The 13,854-nt window shown below is 51.5% G+C and overlaps 1 protein-coding gene across 7 annotated transcripts in view; it reads right to left on the bottom strand.

The window, feature by feature from the left end:
* The window catches only part of ELMO1 (engulfment and cell motility 1), a 385,710-nt gene that overhangs the window by 314,520 nt on the left and 57,336 nt on the right, over positions 1 to 13,854 (bottom strand). For 3 of the 7 annotated variants that reach the window (XM_072599131.1, XM_072599132.1, XM_072599133.1), the window contains exon 2: positions 2,568 to 2,711. In XM_072599131.1, coding sequence (XP_072455232.1) covers positions 2,568 to 2,645 — 78 coding nt within the window. In that variant the 5' untranslated portion in view covers positions 2,646 to 2,711. Of the gene's footprint in view, positions 1 to 207; positions 376 to 2,567; positions 2,712 to 2,879; positions 2,989 to 3,194; positions 3,214 to 13,854 lie in introns of those variants that run through there. The other 4 variants (XM_072599129.1, XM_072599128.1, XM_072599134.1 and 1 more) reach the window with 3 other exon arrangements.

Below are 13,854 nucleotides of genomic sequence, written 5' to 3'. Positions count from 1 at the left end.
CAATGACAAATTTCTGTTTTTTCTGAGTAGCTTCCCAGGCACACCCTCCTGAAGCACAGGGTTAGGTTCTCTATGCTTTGGACCAAGGGTTTGAACAAAGCTTCCTTCCAGAAACACATCTGAGTGACCCTGGGCAAGCCAAGTCAACCATCCTGGGCTTCATTTCCCTCATGTGTGAAAGGGGAGAATAATGTCTGCAGTTCCTACCTCACAGGAGTCCAGAGTCAAAAGGGAGGCTCCTCCACCAATCAATCCCTCATCTGTCTGTGACACTGATGAATGTCCCAGGACATCCACACCAGGCTCTTCTTCTTCTCTTTGCATTGCTGTCTTCCAGCATCAGAAGGTAAGTGCCTTCTGGCTTGCATTTGTCTCCTCCATACACAAAACAGGCTAAATTAAACTGACTTTATAGAGCAGAGGCAGGGGACTGGGATAATATGGAAGACTGACATGTCTAGTCACTTTACAGAGGATCTTCCTGGCTCCTCAGCATCTGACCTTTGTCGGGCTAAGCCCTGGCCTAGAGCCATGGCTGGCACTGTTAGAGTAAGAGGCAGCCAGGCCTTCAAGTCCATTTCTGAAAAACTGTCACTCCATTGCGGGACGACCAAGCCCACTAGACAGGAGCCCCCAAGGCACAGGGACACTCCTTCTCTGGGTAAGAAGAGCTCACCTAGTTGTGCCACAGCTTCCTGTTTAAAGTAGTTACACTAAATATGTAGGTGGTAAGCTCACTCGTTTTCATGACAGAATGGAGCTGCTGTGTCAGCACCCCATGAACTCAGTCACCCCAAGGCAAGGCCCTTATTGCACATTCCTAGGTCCACCTCTTCCGGGCAGCTATCATTCTGATGGCTGTAATTCTGGGACTTCCTTAATTAAAGCCCATGTTCATGTGACCATAATTAAATTCCTACAGACACCGAGTTCTCCATGCACACCATCTGTTAACATGACCCTGCAGCCTGCACACTCTGGCTTCATAGATACGTCGACCATTAAACATCTCTTCCAGCTTCATACACTTCTTTCTCAAGTACATGCCCGGGTAGCACCAGGATTTCCCCAAAAACTCTACGTCCGAGAGGCCAGCTAGTGGAAGCATCGTTGTTCTTTTTCCAGGGAATAGAAAGCAGGTGAAGGCTAGACCAATCAGTCCCTCTACCTGGACAATCTCAGCTGGGACAAACTCTGACCCCCTCCTGCTTCCAGGTTTGGGCCCAGCATCCCTGGTCTCCCTAAAGCCATTGCCCCAAGAGCCCATCTGCATCTGGAGATTTTGAGCCAAACGACCTTCCCCATGATCTCTCAGCCTATCCTATGTCCATGGGAAAAGGCCAGAAATCTCTTGGGGGGTCACTTTAGCAAGTGCCCCCTCCAGAAAAATGCCAGATAAGGAAAGTTACATACCAGCAGTTTATTAATTGAAAAAAAATTTCTTTGGAGGGACAAAGTCACCTAGTACCTTACCTGCTACGGGCCCCCACACACAGAACGCCAAAGTCTCTGTTCACACGGCCTGCTTCCAAAAGGAGAGCTCAGCCTCCCTGGACCAAGGCTCTTTACAAGACGAACCCTGGCCACGTTTCCTCCCCTTTCTCCCTAGCCCCCCGAATCTCCCCCCGCCCAGTCGAGAGATCACCGAGTCCCTCCTTCTTGCCTAGTAAATCCTGCAAGAGAATAGCTTTAGGCCAGAAGCAATAAAGCCTGACTTAGAAAGCAATTAAAAACCAACTGCTCAGAGAGCACTAAGTGGAAGAACTCGGCTTGGATGCTGGGGTTGCTATGGTACCATCGGGATGATGCTGAGCAGGGAATTGGCCCCTGCCTTGCAAAGCAGAAGCCCTGAGGCAGGGCTCTCCCCTCAGGAGTCCTGGGAAGGGAGCTGAGGGAGAGAAGGGGTCTCTCCCCTGGGGAGGCTGCTGTAACTCGGAAAACTGGGGCACCTCTCACTTTGTGGTCTAACAAGAAACTAGGAAAGTCCCTGGGGTGCAGTCCCACCTTCCTAAGCATCTCGATCTGTGTCAGAGCACAGGAGCAGACTTAGAGTGGAAGGGACCTTAGCCCCACTCCCCAATTTTACAAAATAAAAAAGAGAACTGAGGCCCAGAATGGTGGATGGGCTTAGATTGCATGGTGAATTAGTGACCAAGACAGGATTGGAACCCAGGTCCTGTGACTTCAGGGAAAGTGGGCAGAGTGGCTTAGGGCCATAGCACAAGTCTGGTCTCCCAATGGCTCAGGAAAAGTCTGCTGTCCAGGGACCCTGGCCCCCTGGCCCCACCCTACCTCCCGGTGCCCCATGGAGGGAGATCCCATCATCGATGAGGTCACAGAAGATATCTGGCCCAAGGACTCCCCCAAGACTGCTCTTTAACGGCCGCAGGGGAAATGATCTTGAGCTGCCCCACCCCATTCCTGCCCTTCCCTCCGGTCCTTGGGTAGGAGACTACAAGCCACCCCAGGCCTCCTTCCAGATTTGGAGAGACAAGAGCACAGAGCGCATGGCAGTCCAGCCCCCCACGCCAGACTTGGGGACCCCTCGGGAGGCTGGGCTGACTTACTTGGTCAATCTCCATCAGTTTGGGGTAGGCGCCTGGGCACTCAATGGCCACCTTCACAATGTCTGCGGGGGGTGGCATTTTCCCTGCCTCGGGCTTTCGATGCCAGCGAGAAGAGGTATGGATGCTGCTGGGGGCCAGACGAGTCTAAGGAGGAACGGAAGACAGAGAACATGAGCGGGGACTGTCCTCTTCCATCACTTCCTGTTTTCATTGGTGTTGAGGTACTTGAAATGCCTCTGCCTGCACATAAGCCCCAGCCAGAGGCCTCGTCCTGGGACAGGAAGCCCAGCCATGCCCACCGGAGGCACCCACCAAGGCCCGAGGTCGGCCGCCCCTCCTGGAGCTCCTGGGGCCGTAGTGGCTTAGGCAGAGCAGGCAGCCTCCTTCTGCTGGGCTGCCTCCGGAAGGACAGACTGCCCAGGAAGTCAGGCATACACGGCCAGGAAGCAGCGTCTGTCTAACCGTTGGCTGGTTGTGTGATAGAGAACACAAAGACAGAGGCCTGCTATAGCAACCAGCACTTGGAGAGGAAGGGGAAGGCTTCGGACTCTGAACTTCTCTCTCACCTTCCTCTCTCCCACCCCTCTCCATTTCCCTGGCCTGAGATCGAATCCCATGGACATTCACCTTGACGGGACTCTCAGAGTAGTCACCCAGCAAAGCTGAAATCTGAACCCAGGCTCTTGATTCCCATGGACCAACAAATTACTCTTCTGCAAAGAGAGGAAGTAGCCAAGAGTCGTCCAGGGCTAATATAACACGCACTAATAATGACAACTGACATTTACGTGTACCTACTATGTGCTAAATACTTTAAAATTTGATCCTCATGACAGCCTGGGAGGCAGGAGGTAGCTGAGGAAACTGAGGCAGGTGGAAGTGAAGTCACACAGCTAATACATATCTGAGGCCTCAGATCTTCTTGAGGCCAGGTCCAGACAGAGAGGAGTAGCTAGCTTCATTTCTAGACAGAAGACTGACCTGGACGAGACTCCAGATTTATCAGGATTCACCACTGGGGAAGAGCCCAAGGCTTTTAAAGGGTACCCTGCTTAATTGCTCATCGATGATCACTTATTAAAGGCCACCTTGGGCCAAGTGCTGGGATGAGACAGAAGCAGCCTCTGCCCTTAGATGTTCTAATGAAATCCTTTGCAAGAGGTGATTCCAAACCAAAGGCCCCAACAGACCCTGGAACTTGAGAGGAAACTGAAAAGCACCCAGGGATGGCTTCTGGACCTCTGGTGCAAACCCATCCTGGAAAATGGGGCTCCAAGAGCCAGAGTCTGAGGAGGTGGAGTGGCCCAAGTGGATTCCAGGGCCAGAAGGCCTTCCCTGGCTGGTCAGCCCTGCCCTTTCCTGCACAAGTATCCTCTCTCTAACAGACCAGAGCCCTGTCCTGGGCCACAAACCCAATCCAACCCATGAGTCCAACCAACCCACTGTCACCTAGTCCTTCTGCCAGGGAAGTATGTCTCTCCTAAGCCCACACTCACTGAAGAAGCCTCAGTCTTCGTAGCCCAGAATGGCAGGAGGCCCATCAGCTTTGTATCCCATGAGCCCCTGGAATCACAGAACCTGAGGGAAGGAAGCCCAGCAGCCTCTGGTCCACGCTACACCTGCACAAAACACCCAGTCCAGGCCTAGCTAGGCCTCCCCAGTTTCCTTAGCTTCAGAAGGGGATGGGGGGGGTGCCCAGGAGGCCTCAGAAGCCCCTTCCCCAAAGTCATTAGAGGCTCAGTTCAATTTTCCATTTTAGACCTAGGAGGGGCTTCAGAGTTGGAGCCCAATGCTTTCATTTTCAGGACAGGGAAACAGGCCCAGGGAGTCGGAATTTGAACCCAGGCCCAGCAACTCTGCTCTGTACACTGTGGATTGAGAAATAGGGAACTGTTTAGAGATGGTCACAAGAGGATTTCATTCATTTTGAGTTGGATCTAGGTAAGCTGAGGCAGGGCACAGGGAGTTAACCCAGCAGTTTGTATTCTTGGTGGTTTTCACAGAATCCCAGGATGTCAAGGTTGAAAGAGTGTTTGAAGGTCACCTAGTACCACCGCTCATTTAGAGACAAGGAAATGGTTCCACCTCACGGTTCCCCCCAGACCAAGAATACCTGCTGGGTCCTATGACCCCACCCCCAGGATTCATTAAAACTCTCCCTAAATGCCTGGATTCAGCTGATCCAAGCATGGCCAGGCACCCCAACCTGATACAGCTGCTTCGCAGAGGGTGTCCTCAGCGTGACTAGGGCATGATTCCCCCATCTGGAAGGTACTTTCTGGATACAAAGCACCCAATTTCTCTGGATTCCAGCAGTCACACAGGAGCACAAAGGACCCATAATAAACCCCAACCTTTCCCTATCCCATTTCTCTCCAGGCTTTGAGTCTTATAAAGAGCTTTCCTCCTCCCACAGCCCAGTGAAGGACACAATCTTATATCCCCTGTTACAGATGAAAAGACTCCTCACATAATAAGAAAGCCAGGAGGATGTCCATAAATGCACAAGAAATGTGGAGAGCCTTGAATGCCAGGCTAACAGGACTGTGAGGTGTCTGTCTTTGTATCCTCAGGACCAGGGCAAGGAACAGAACAGGCTCTTCATAGATGTTTGGTGAAGGGTCCATTCATGACCACCTTCATTCAGTAGCATGCCTGAGGGTTGAGAGGACCATCCACCTCTTAGGCTGTACTTGTCTCCAGGGGTCCTGAGGCAGGCCTGGTGGCCTTGCTGGCTTCATCTCTCAGGACTCTGGGCTGGAGGCTAAGCTCATAGGAGAGCATCCCCAGGTGGGGAGGACAGGGCCTGGCCAGCTCTGAGTTCAGGCTGAGAATAGAAAGGGTCTTCAGCACATTTCCTGAGCTAAACCAGGAAGTGAGCGCATCTCTCACCTCCCTTTTCCCCTTTGCCCAGCAGTGAGTTGTCAGGACCTACTTTCTAGTCATTGAAGGGGGATGGGTGTGTGGATGAATCAACTGTTGAAAACACATGCCCACTTGGGAGTACTGAGGGACTGCAATGGAAACCTGGCTCCCAGAATCAAAGCAGCTAGATTTACACCCGGGATGGCCAGCTCTGAGGGACCTTTCAGGGCTCCCACTCCAGAGGGGCCTGGTTTTTTTCTGGCCATTTTCAGGGAATGCACAGGGAGAACCAGCTGGATGAGGCAGAACTCTATCACACATCTCTTTGTCCCTGTCTCTCACAAAGGGGAAGATAGGAGATCTAGTCAAAGCCAGCTGTATACAAAGCAACCCTTTAGAAAGCAAAACCAAAGCAAACGAATCAGTTTCCTCCTGGGATCTTACATAAGCATCCCTCCAGCCACTTCTGACTAAGGAAGCCTGGGGTCCTGCCGGACCAACACAGCTGAGGGGTAGAGAGAGAAGCTCTCCCCGGGCCTTAGAGAACCAAGCCCCCATTTACATCCCAAAAGCCCCTCCCCCTGACTCTGGCTGCTGGACAATCAGCCTCCCTGCCCCAGGTGCCTCCAATAGAAGGTAAACAGGTCAGGAGGTAGCAGCTTTGCAGGGTGAGATTTACACCCATCTGTCTGTTCCCTGTGCCCTCTCTCTTCGTGATCAGAGGGGCTGCCTCTAGCCTTGACATCAAGCAAATGGTCCCCAAGGACCTACCGAGTTAGACACAAAGGATGAAACCTGCCCCCAGCCCCCAGCTCCAGCCCCACACTGGCCATTTCTCCAGTTGTCATTAATCAAGACTGACATTTACAACCTTGAACTTCCTTTCTTTCCTGGCTTTCCCCAAAAAGGTGGAGAAGGAGGAAAGCAGCAGGGAACCAAGGCATCTGTCCAATTCATCTTGTGTAATGAGCCTACCCCCAAGAGTCAGAAGCACCTGGCTATGGCACTCAGACCTAAGGCGTCTCTCACCCCGTACCCAGGGGGGATTATACCATTTTGGGTCCAGTCAACAAGCGTCTATCCTCCATGTGCCAGGCAGGGCACCAAGTGCTGGGATCAAAGAAGATGCAAAAGGCGACCTTGGTTCTAGGCTCTCACCTTCTACTAGGGGACACAAGATGCCAACCACTGATGGCCAAGCCAGATACAGACATAATAAACGGGAGATGATCATGGAGGGAAGGCACAGAGATGAAGGGAGGCTGCCAAAGAACTTGCAGAAGGTGGCCTCTTATCTGGGAATCACAGCAAGCCCTGAGGCTGAGCTGAGGACTTCCAGGCAAGGGGGACAGCCAGGGCAAATGGGAGGTGTGCCCTCATGCATGTGGAATGAAAGGAACTGGGAGCAAAAGCTGAGCGGGCAAAGGATGGTATCTGTGTGAGTCTTGGAGGTCATAACAGTGCCTTGGCAGTGTCCCCTGCCTGGAGTGCCCTGCTTCCTGGCCTCTGTGGATCATCCCCTTCTCCTAACATGGCCTTTCTGTAACCCCTAAACCTCTGGGGCCCCCCTTCTGCTCTGCCTATAGCCATTTAAAAATCTATCTTTGTATTTTCCTCTCCCCTGACTGGGAGGTGATCAGGGACCATTTCCACAGTTTTCATCCCTGCACCTAAAAATCACTAATGACAGTCAGCACTGATGGAGCTTAAAGGTTTGCAAAGTGCTTAACAAACATCTCATTTGATCCTCACCACAACCCTAAGAGGTATCTACCACTATTATTCATATTTTACAGATGAGGAAACTGAGGCAGATAAAGGTAAAACAACTTGCCATGAATCATGCAGCTAATGAGTTTCTGAGTCTAGATTTGAATTTGGGTCTTCCTGAACCCAGGCTCAGCTGGGCCTCTACCTATGTACCATCTAGCTACCCAGTACAGCTACTGGAACAGAGTTGGCACCTGATAAATAAATGCTCGTTGATGAAAGGACCCTTAATTTTTCAGCCCCTATCCAACGTTTCATCCAGTCCAATCTAATCTAATCTAATCTAATCTAATCCCCAAAGCATTTTTTCAGCATTGATTAGCGGTGTAAGACACTGTGCTAGGCACAAAGGGTACAAAAAACTTAATGGTCCTTGTGGTCACCAAGGATTCAACATATAAATAGACAGATTTATATAGGGGATAACCATAAGGGAAGGATCCATAACCAGCCAGGGCATCTGGAAAGGCTTCCAGTAGAAGAGAGTACCTACATGGAACCTTGGAGGAAGTCAAGGATGCAAAGAATCAGGGGTGAAGCAGCACCTTACAGGCAACCTCCTCTGCAAAGGCCCAGAGGTGGGAAATTGATCATCCTGTATGGAACAGCAAATAGGCTAAAACACCAAGTGGGAAGGAGAGTAATAATATAGAATAAGCTCCTGACAGCTACCGGCAGCAGACAAAATTTGGCAGCTGCATAAAAAGGGAATGACTAGCTGTCACCGGTAGGTACCTAATCGACACCCACTTCCTCCTAAAAATAGTGGTTGTTTCTTACTCTGTGCGGGCCCATTCAATCTCAAGGCACCCTGGGAATCCCAACTCTTCCTGCTTCGTACTGTGCCCTGAACCCTGGCAGCCCTCAGTGTCGGTGGCTGTTAGCTGTTAACAGGAGGTAACAGCTCAGGGGGCACAGAGCGATTTCCTCCAGAGGAGAGAGGAGTGTGGGTTGAAGCAAAGGCTTTCACCAGCTGTTTGCTGATTTTATTTCATTTTATTTTATTTTTAGCAAATATTTGTCTTTCTTCCTTCCCCTCCTCCTCCTCTCCCAACCCCCACCCTCTGGTAACTATAATACAATTTAGCAGGGAAAATGCGTTTCAGTGTCAGCCCATTTCACCTCAGGAGGATGTCAGGTTTGGGTTTTCTGGCTGTTGTTTTTGGTTTTGTTTTTTCAGTTTTTTGGTGAGAGAGGGATAAGGACAGGGGTTGGGAGGATCAAAGAATGTACGTGTCTCCAACAAAACCCTGGCAAACAGGTAGGAGGGTGTGTCTGGGGGTACTCAGGACTAGAAAGAGAAAAATGAAAGGAGAAAAATGAAAGAATCCCCTGTCACTCAAGGAAAGAGAAACAAGGCCTTGGGTCCCTCAGAAAATCAAGGAGGCCTGGCTGCTAGGAATAAGGTAAAGGTTTGAGATGAAAGGACCTGAGAACAACCTTCTGGGGACCAGACAAATAAGTGAAGGGTGATCTTGAACATACACATGTGTGTGAATGTGCATGTGTGCATGTCCATGCATGTGTGTATGTGCGTGTGTGTGCACATGGGTCTCTTGGAAACAAGACCCAAAGCAGGGGGTGCTTTCAGCATAGAATAGGTAAAGAGAAATGAGATGCAGGCAGAGAAATCCAGGATTGAAAAGGAGCCAGGACAAAGAGGAGGAGAGGAGGAGGTAGAGACCCCACAAATATCTCTCATTCAGGGATGGAGATTTCTGCCTCTGGGATTCCACCACAGAAGCTCCCAGGACCATGTCAACTTCCCGTAGGTTCTTCAGGTGGAAAAGTCCAAGAGCCGGCTCTGGGAATGGATGATCAGGGTTCAAATCCCTCTTGGAATGGTCACTGCTTGAGGGACCTTGGCCAAATCCCATCATGCCCTGGGCCGAAGAATTGGACCCAAACAGTCCCTACCATCAAGCAGCAGACTCCACTGGAATCCCTGCCATGTTCTTTCCTCTCCCTGCAGCTCAGCACATATCATTGTAATACAGTGAGTCTCTAGAGACAGAATAGACACCTTCCCAAGCCAACTATATGGTTAATTTACCCACTGACAGTCATAGTGTCTTTACCACTGCACCAGGCTTTTATCAATGGCTACCTTTGGGAAAGAAATCTCCATCTAAGGCAGGCAACTGGCACACCAGACATTCATGAAACACCTACTGTGTGTCAGCCCCATGTGCCCTCAAACTCATGCCCCTTTTTCTTTTAATACTAAAAGCCACCCTGGCCCCATCTCATGGTGCATCTAGCCTAGTAATAGCAATGAGTCCTCGAGAGTGACTGTCTCAGCTCTCCCCAAAGGGGGTAAAACTGTTAGAAGAAACGCTAAAATGGGAGTCATTTGAGTCTCTGAGCCTCAGTTTCTCGTCTGCAGAATGGAGCCCTGCCCACCTCCGAGGGATACAACAAAGCTCAAGGATGTCCTGTGTGTCCGGAGGCAGCCTGGGAGGTTGGAAGCATCCGAGAGACAGTGCCAGGCAACCTTCCCGGCCACTAAGGGATCCCACCAAGATGTCCACAGAGACCCGCAGCCTACCTCGGCTGCCGACGGCTCCGAAGCCTGCCCACGGGGACGGAGGCTTACCTCGGCGGCTCTTCAGGACTGGATCAAAGGAGCGAGGCAGCATCTTGTCTCCGTGGTGACTGGAGAGGCCGGGGGAGCCCTGCCCCATCTGCCGCTGGCCCCGGGGCTCAGCCTCTCCGCTAATGAAGCCTCCTGGCAGTGACAGCCCCAAAGGCGAGCCGGCTCCATCGCGTGCGGTAGCGAATCAGGACAGGGATGTGCGTGCATGCGACAGGGTAACCTGGGGCTTGCGCTGAGGTTTCTCCATGGTAACCCACTTTCCTGTCTAAAAAAAACCTCCTAGCCAACAGTACCTGAGCCGAAGCAACACACAGCCCCCGAGCCGAAACCAGGGGCTTCCCCCCGGCCTCCCTCATCCTTCCACTGGGGAGCCCGAGGCCAGGGCAGGGCAGGGGAGCTCCCGAACCACCCAAAAGGGCTCCCGAGGCTCGCAGAGATTTCTCTCTTTTCTTAAAAGACAGAGAAAAGAAAATATGAAGGTGGGGGAGGAGCGGTAGAAAGCCCGAAGAGGGAGTGAAGTCCGAGCAGCTCCGCATTAGAGACCGGAGCTTCCCAAAGGGAGGACGAAGGAGCCCTGCAAGCAGAGTCAGAAAGGCGCAGGACAGGGTGCCACCAGAACAGCCCAGGGACAGGAAGCAAATCCAGACTCAAGAACCTTGGGACAACGGCTTCGACCCCTGCCCTGGCTGGCCGGTGGTCACTAGCCCCTGGTCCCGAGGTCCCAAGCCTACACACACTCATGAAGCAACTACTGTGTGTCAGGTGCTGAGACGGAGGGACAAAGCCAGAGCAGTTACTGTCTTCAGCGGGCTTCCATGCGGGGGGCCCTCAGAGGGAAGGGAGATTCTACAGGTGCCCAGACAGAAGGTGACTGATGAGGGAGAGGACCCAGAAAGGCGTCCTGGAGGAGGGGACAGAGTCCCTAAGATCCGAAAGTGAAACCCAGGATTCCAGGGGGTCCAGGCCAAAAGGAAAGTCATCTCAGGTAAGAGACAGGGCAGGCCCAAAGCCCAGAGATGGAATGCCAAGTTTCAGAAGCAACAAACAGGTCATTTGGACTAGAATGAATCTCCCTCCTTCAAGAAATGACCAGGAGGACATCCTTGTCGTGAATTATAAAATCCAACCTAACTAGCAGTGACTAAGACCTCTTTCATGAGTCTTTGGAGTAACATGAACCAGGGAGGAAAATGAGCTCTTATTTTTATTTCTGAAAATAATCCAACAAAATGAGTTTCAAACTACTGGTAGGATTCTATTTACAATAATGAGTTCTATGTCCTGCACTGATGGCCCATAAAAACAAGTGTTTTGCTTATCTGATTATACCAAATAACGCCATACAGGATTTCTTTGTGGTCATTAGAGACTGGAAACAAAGTGGGGGCTCAGCAGCTGAGAGACGGCAGAGAAAGCTGGGGTGGATGAATGGAATAAAATATTATGTTGCCATGAGAATGGGTGAAGAGAAGGAATCTGGGAAAACCAGAGAAAATTGGTTTGATAATGTCGTGTAAAATGGGCAGAACCGAGATCTGTTACATGATGACCCAATCTACAGTGAGTGTAAAGGACCCTTCCCCTCCCAAGATATCAGGCTTCCAGTCAGGACCGGAGGCGGTGGACCATGGATACAGAATGTGGCATACTCTGTCAGCTCTGGCCACCGTGTGCCTTCATTCCAGCGAAAGGGAATGCTTTCTCAAGAAAGGCGGGGCAGTGATGGTGATGTCTTCAAAAAGCAGAAAGGCATCAAGTAAAGCATTTAAAAAAACTCTTTCTCCTGCAAGAGGCAAAATGCAGATTCAGAGAAGGGTGCTTTCATCTGCTATGAGAAAACCTGGTTTCACGTTCTGCTTCTGACCTTCACTGGCGGTGTGACCTTGGGCAGCTCACTTTGCTTTTGTGGACCTCAGTCTTCTGATCTGTAAAATGAGTAGACTCAGCCATAAGGCTTCTGCAGTCTCTTCCAGCCTGAGATCAAGAACCTTCTGACCACATTTACCCCTCCCACCTGCCCTGCTGAGTGCAGCCAGGTCAGTGGCCAGGAGTCCTTCATCCTTTGCACGCCATGGCTGTGGACAGAAAACCCTCAGGAGGATCCTTCCTGCTCGCATTGACTTGACTGTCCTGCCCTGGAAAGCACCTCTGTTTTGGGATTGGGGAAGCCAAGTATTTGCATTAGCATTCCCCCATTTGGGGCCAGTTTCCAGGGGCAAATCCCAGACCACTTCTCCTGGGTCGGTCAGTCTTTCCTCGACCTCTGATATAGCCCAGACTCCCTGTTCCCAAGCCTGGTGAAGAGTCCTGGCTCTAGAGCCAGGCATGAGAGCATCCCTAGTCCCACTTCCAAGAAAGGGGAAGCAAGACAGACTGGACACATCCTCTTAACAGGTCCTGTGCTTCTGGGTCATGTGCCCCATACCCAGTCCCTCTGGAGGAGAGGCTGGAGGCAGCAAGGCCCCTCCAAGTGGGACAAAAGATGGAGAGTCTTGGTTAGGGACAGGAGAGGACCAGGAAGAGCCCATGTCAAGGTCCAGAAATGGGGAGCAGGGGTGGGGGGCACACACACCCAGGCTGCTGGGTCCCCATCACACACTGTGCTCAGCCTCAACTGGAAAGTGTGCAATTAGAGAAACTCAGTCCCATGTCCACTCTCCTTTTTCCTAAGGAAAAACTAAACTAAGACCAACGTTTTCCCCACTTCCTTTTCCTCTATTTTCTTTACAAGGTTGTGGTATGATCTGTGACCCAGCAGCCTCTAAGGGAGGCAAGGCCAGGTAGGCCAAGGGGGAGCCCCAAACAGAGGAAGTTGGCTCCTGCTTCTCCCCTCCCCCACCAAGAGCTACTTCCCAATCGGTGAATCAGAGGACAATGTGCTAAGGAGGCCCCCACTCCTCCCCAGCAGCCACCACTCCAATCACCACCGGAAACCACATGGCAATGTGTCATCTGGTTACGGGTGACACAGAACACCCCTTGCCTTTTGCATGGTGTGCAGGCAGCTCAAGGATTAGCAGCTGTGATGTCAGAGGGTGGCAAGTCACTATGATGCCCCACTACGGATGCTCTGAGAGCAAAGGCCTTGAGGCCAGGGGCCAGGCTTCCAGGCCCACAGGGACCTAGAAGACCTCTCTGAGACTCAGTATCCTAATCTGTGAAATCAGAACAATATCACTCTCTACCACATCACCCACAGAATTGTGGTTAGGAAAGTACTTTGGGAAAAAAGCTGTGGAAAAAGTACACTGGCTGAGCAGTCAAAGGATCTAGGTTCAGACTCCACCTCTAATGTCTTCTACCCATGTGACCTTTGCTAAGTCCCTTGGCCTCCACCCACCTCTGTTTGTGAAAGAAGGGGTAAGTCTAGATGACCAGGAGGACCCACCCCAGATGCTCCTGGGAGCCTCCTCTGCACTTGAAGGGTCTGGGCCAAGCCAGGATTCTCCCCTCTTGGTCTTGGTTTCCTCTTCTGTAAAATGGGTGGATTGGACTGAATGCCTGGGGGGTCCTGCATAGCTCAAAGCCCATTCCCTACCTCCTCGCCTGGTCTATTTGAATTAGATAACATGACAGCGGTGTTGGGGTGATGATGGATGGTGTTACTGGCCTTTACTGTAGGGAGGAGTGTCCAAATCTGTGATTCCATTATCCTGGGGTCTCCCAAGGTGGAAACTCCCTCCCCACAAACAGATCAGCACCTTGTCTACCTTACATTGTGACCTGGGGTCCTGAGTGTCCTTGGCCATCAAAGTCTCTGGTGGGACTGCCCCAGGTCTTCCTCCAGACCTCCCCCCCCAATCCTGCCAGTTACCTGCTGTGTGACCCTGTAAGGAATCCCTCTACTTTTCTTCTAATTCAGTCAAGGGGAAAGCACTCTGGGGAGGACCAGCGTTGCAGAGCTGTTGGGGGGCAAATGGGTTCATGGACGCCAAGTTCTTGGCAACATCAAAGCAGCATCGATAAATGCAGCTGTTGTTATGGCTGCTGGCGCTCCCTGGGCGGTGATGACAGGGATCTGTGAGCGCATCCAGTCTGTCCCTGGTGAGAGCCTTG

This window comes from Notamacropus eugenii, chromosome 3 (genome assembly GCF_028372415.1).
Source record: "Notamacropus eugenii isolate mMacEug1 chromosome 3, mMacEug1.pri_v2, whole genome shotgun sequence".
Lineage (NCBI taxonomy): Eukaryota > Metazoa > Chordata > Mammalia > Diprotodontia > Macropodidae > Notamacropus > Notamacropus eugenii.
The sequence above is the reverse complement of the archived record's forward strand: the minus strand, read 5'-3'. Positions and strand labels throughout refer to the sequence as shown.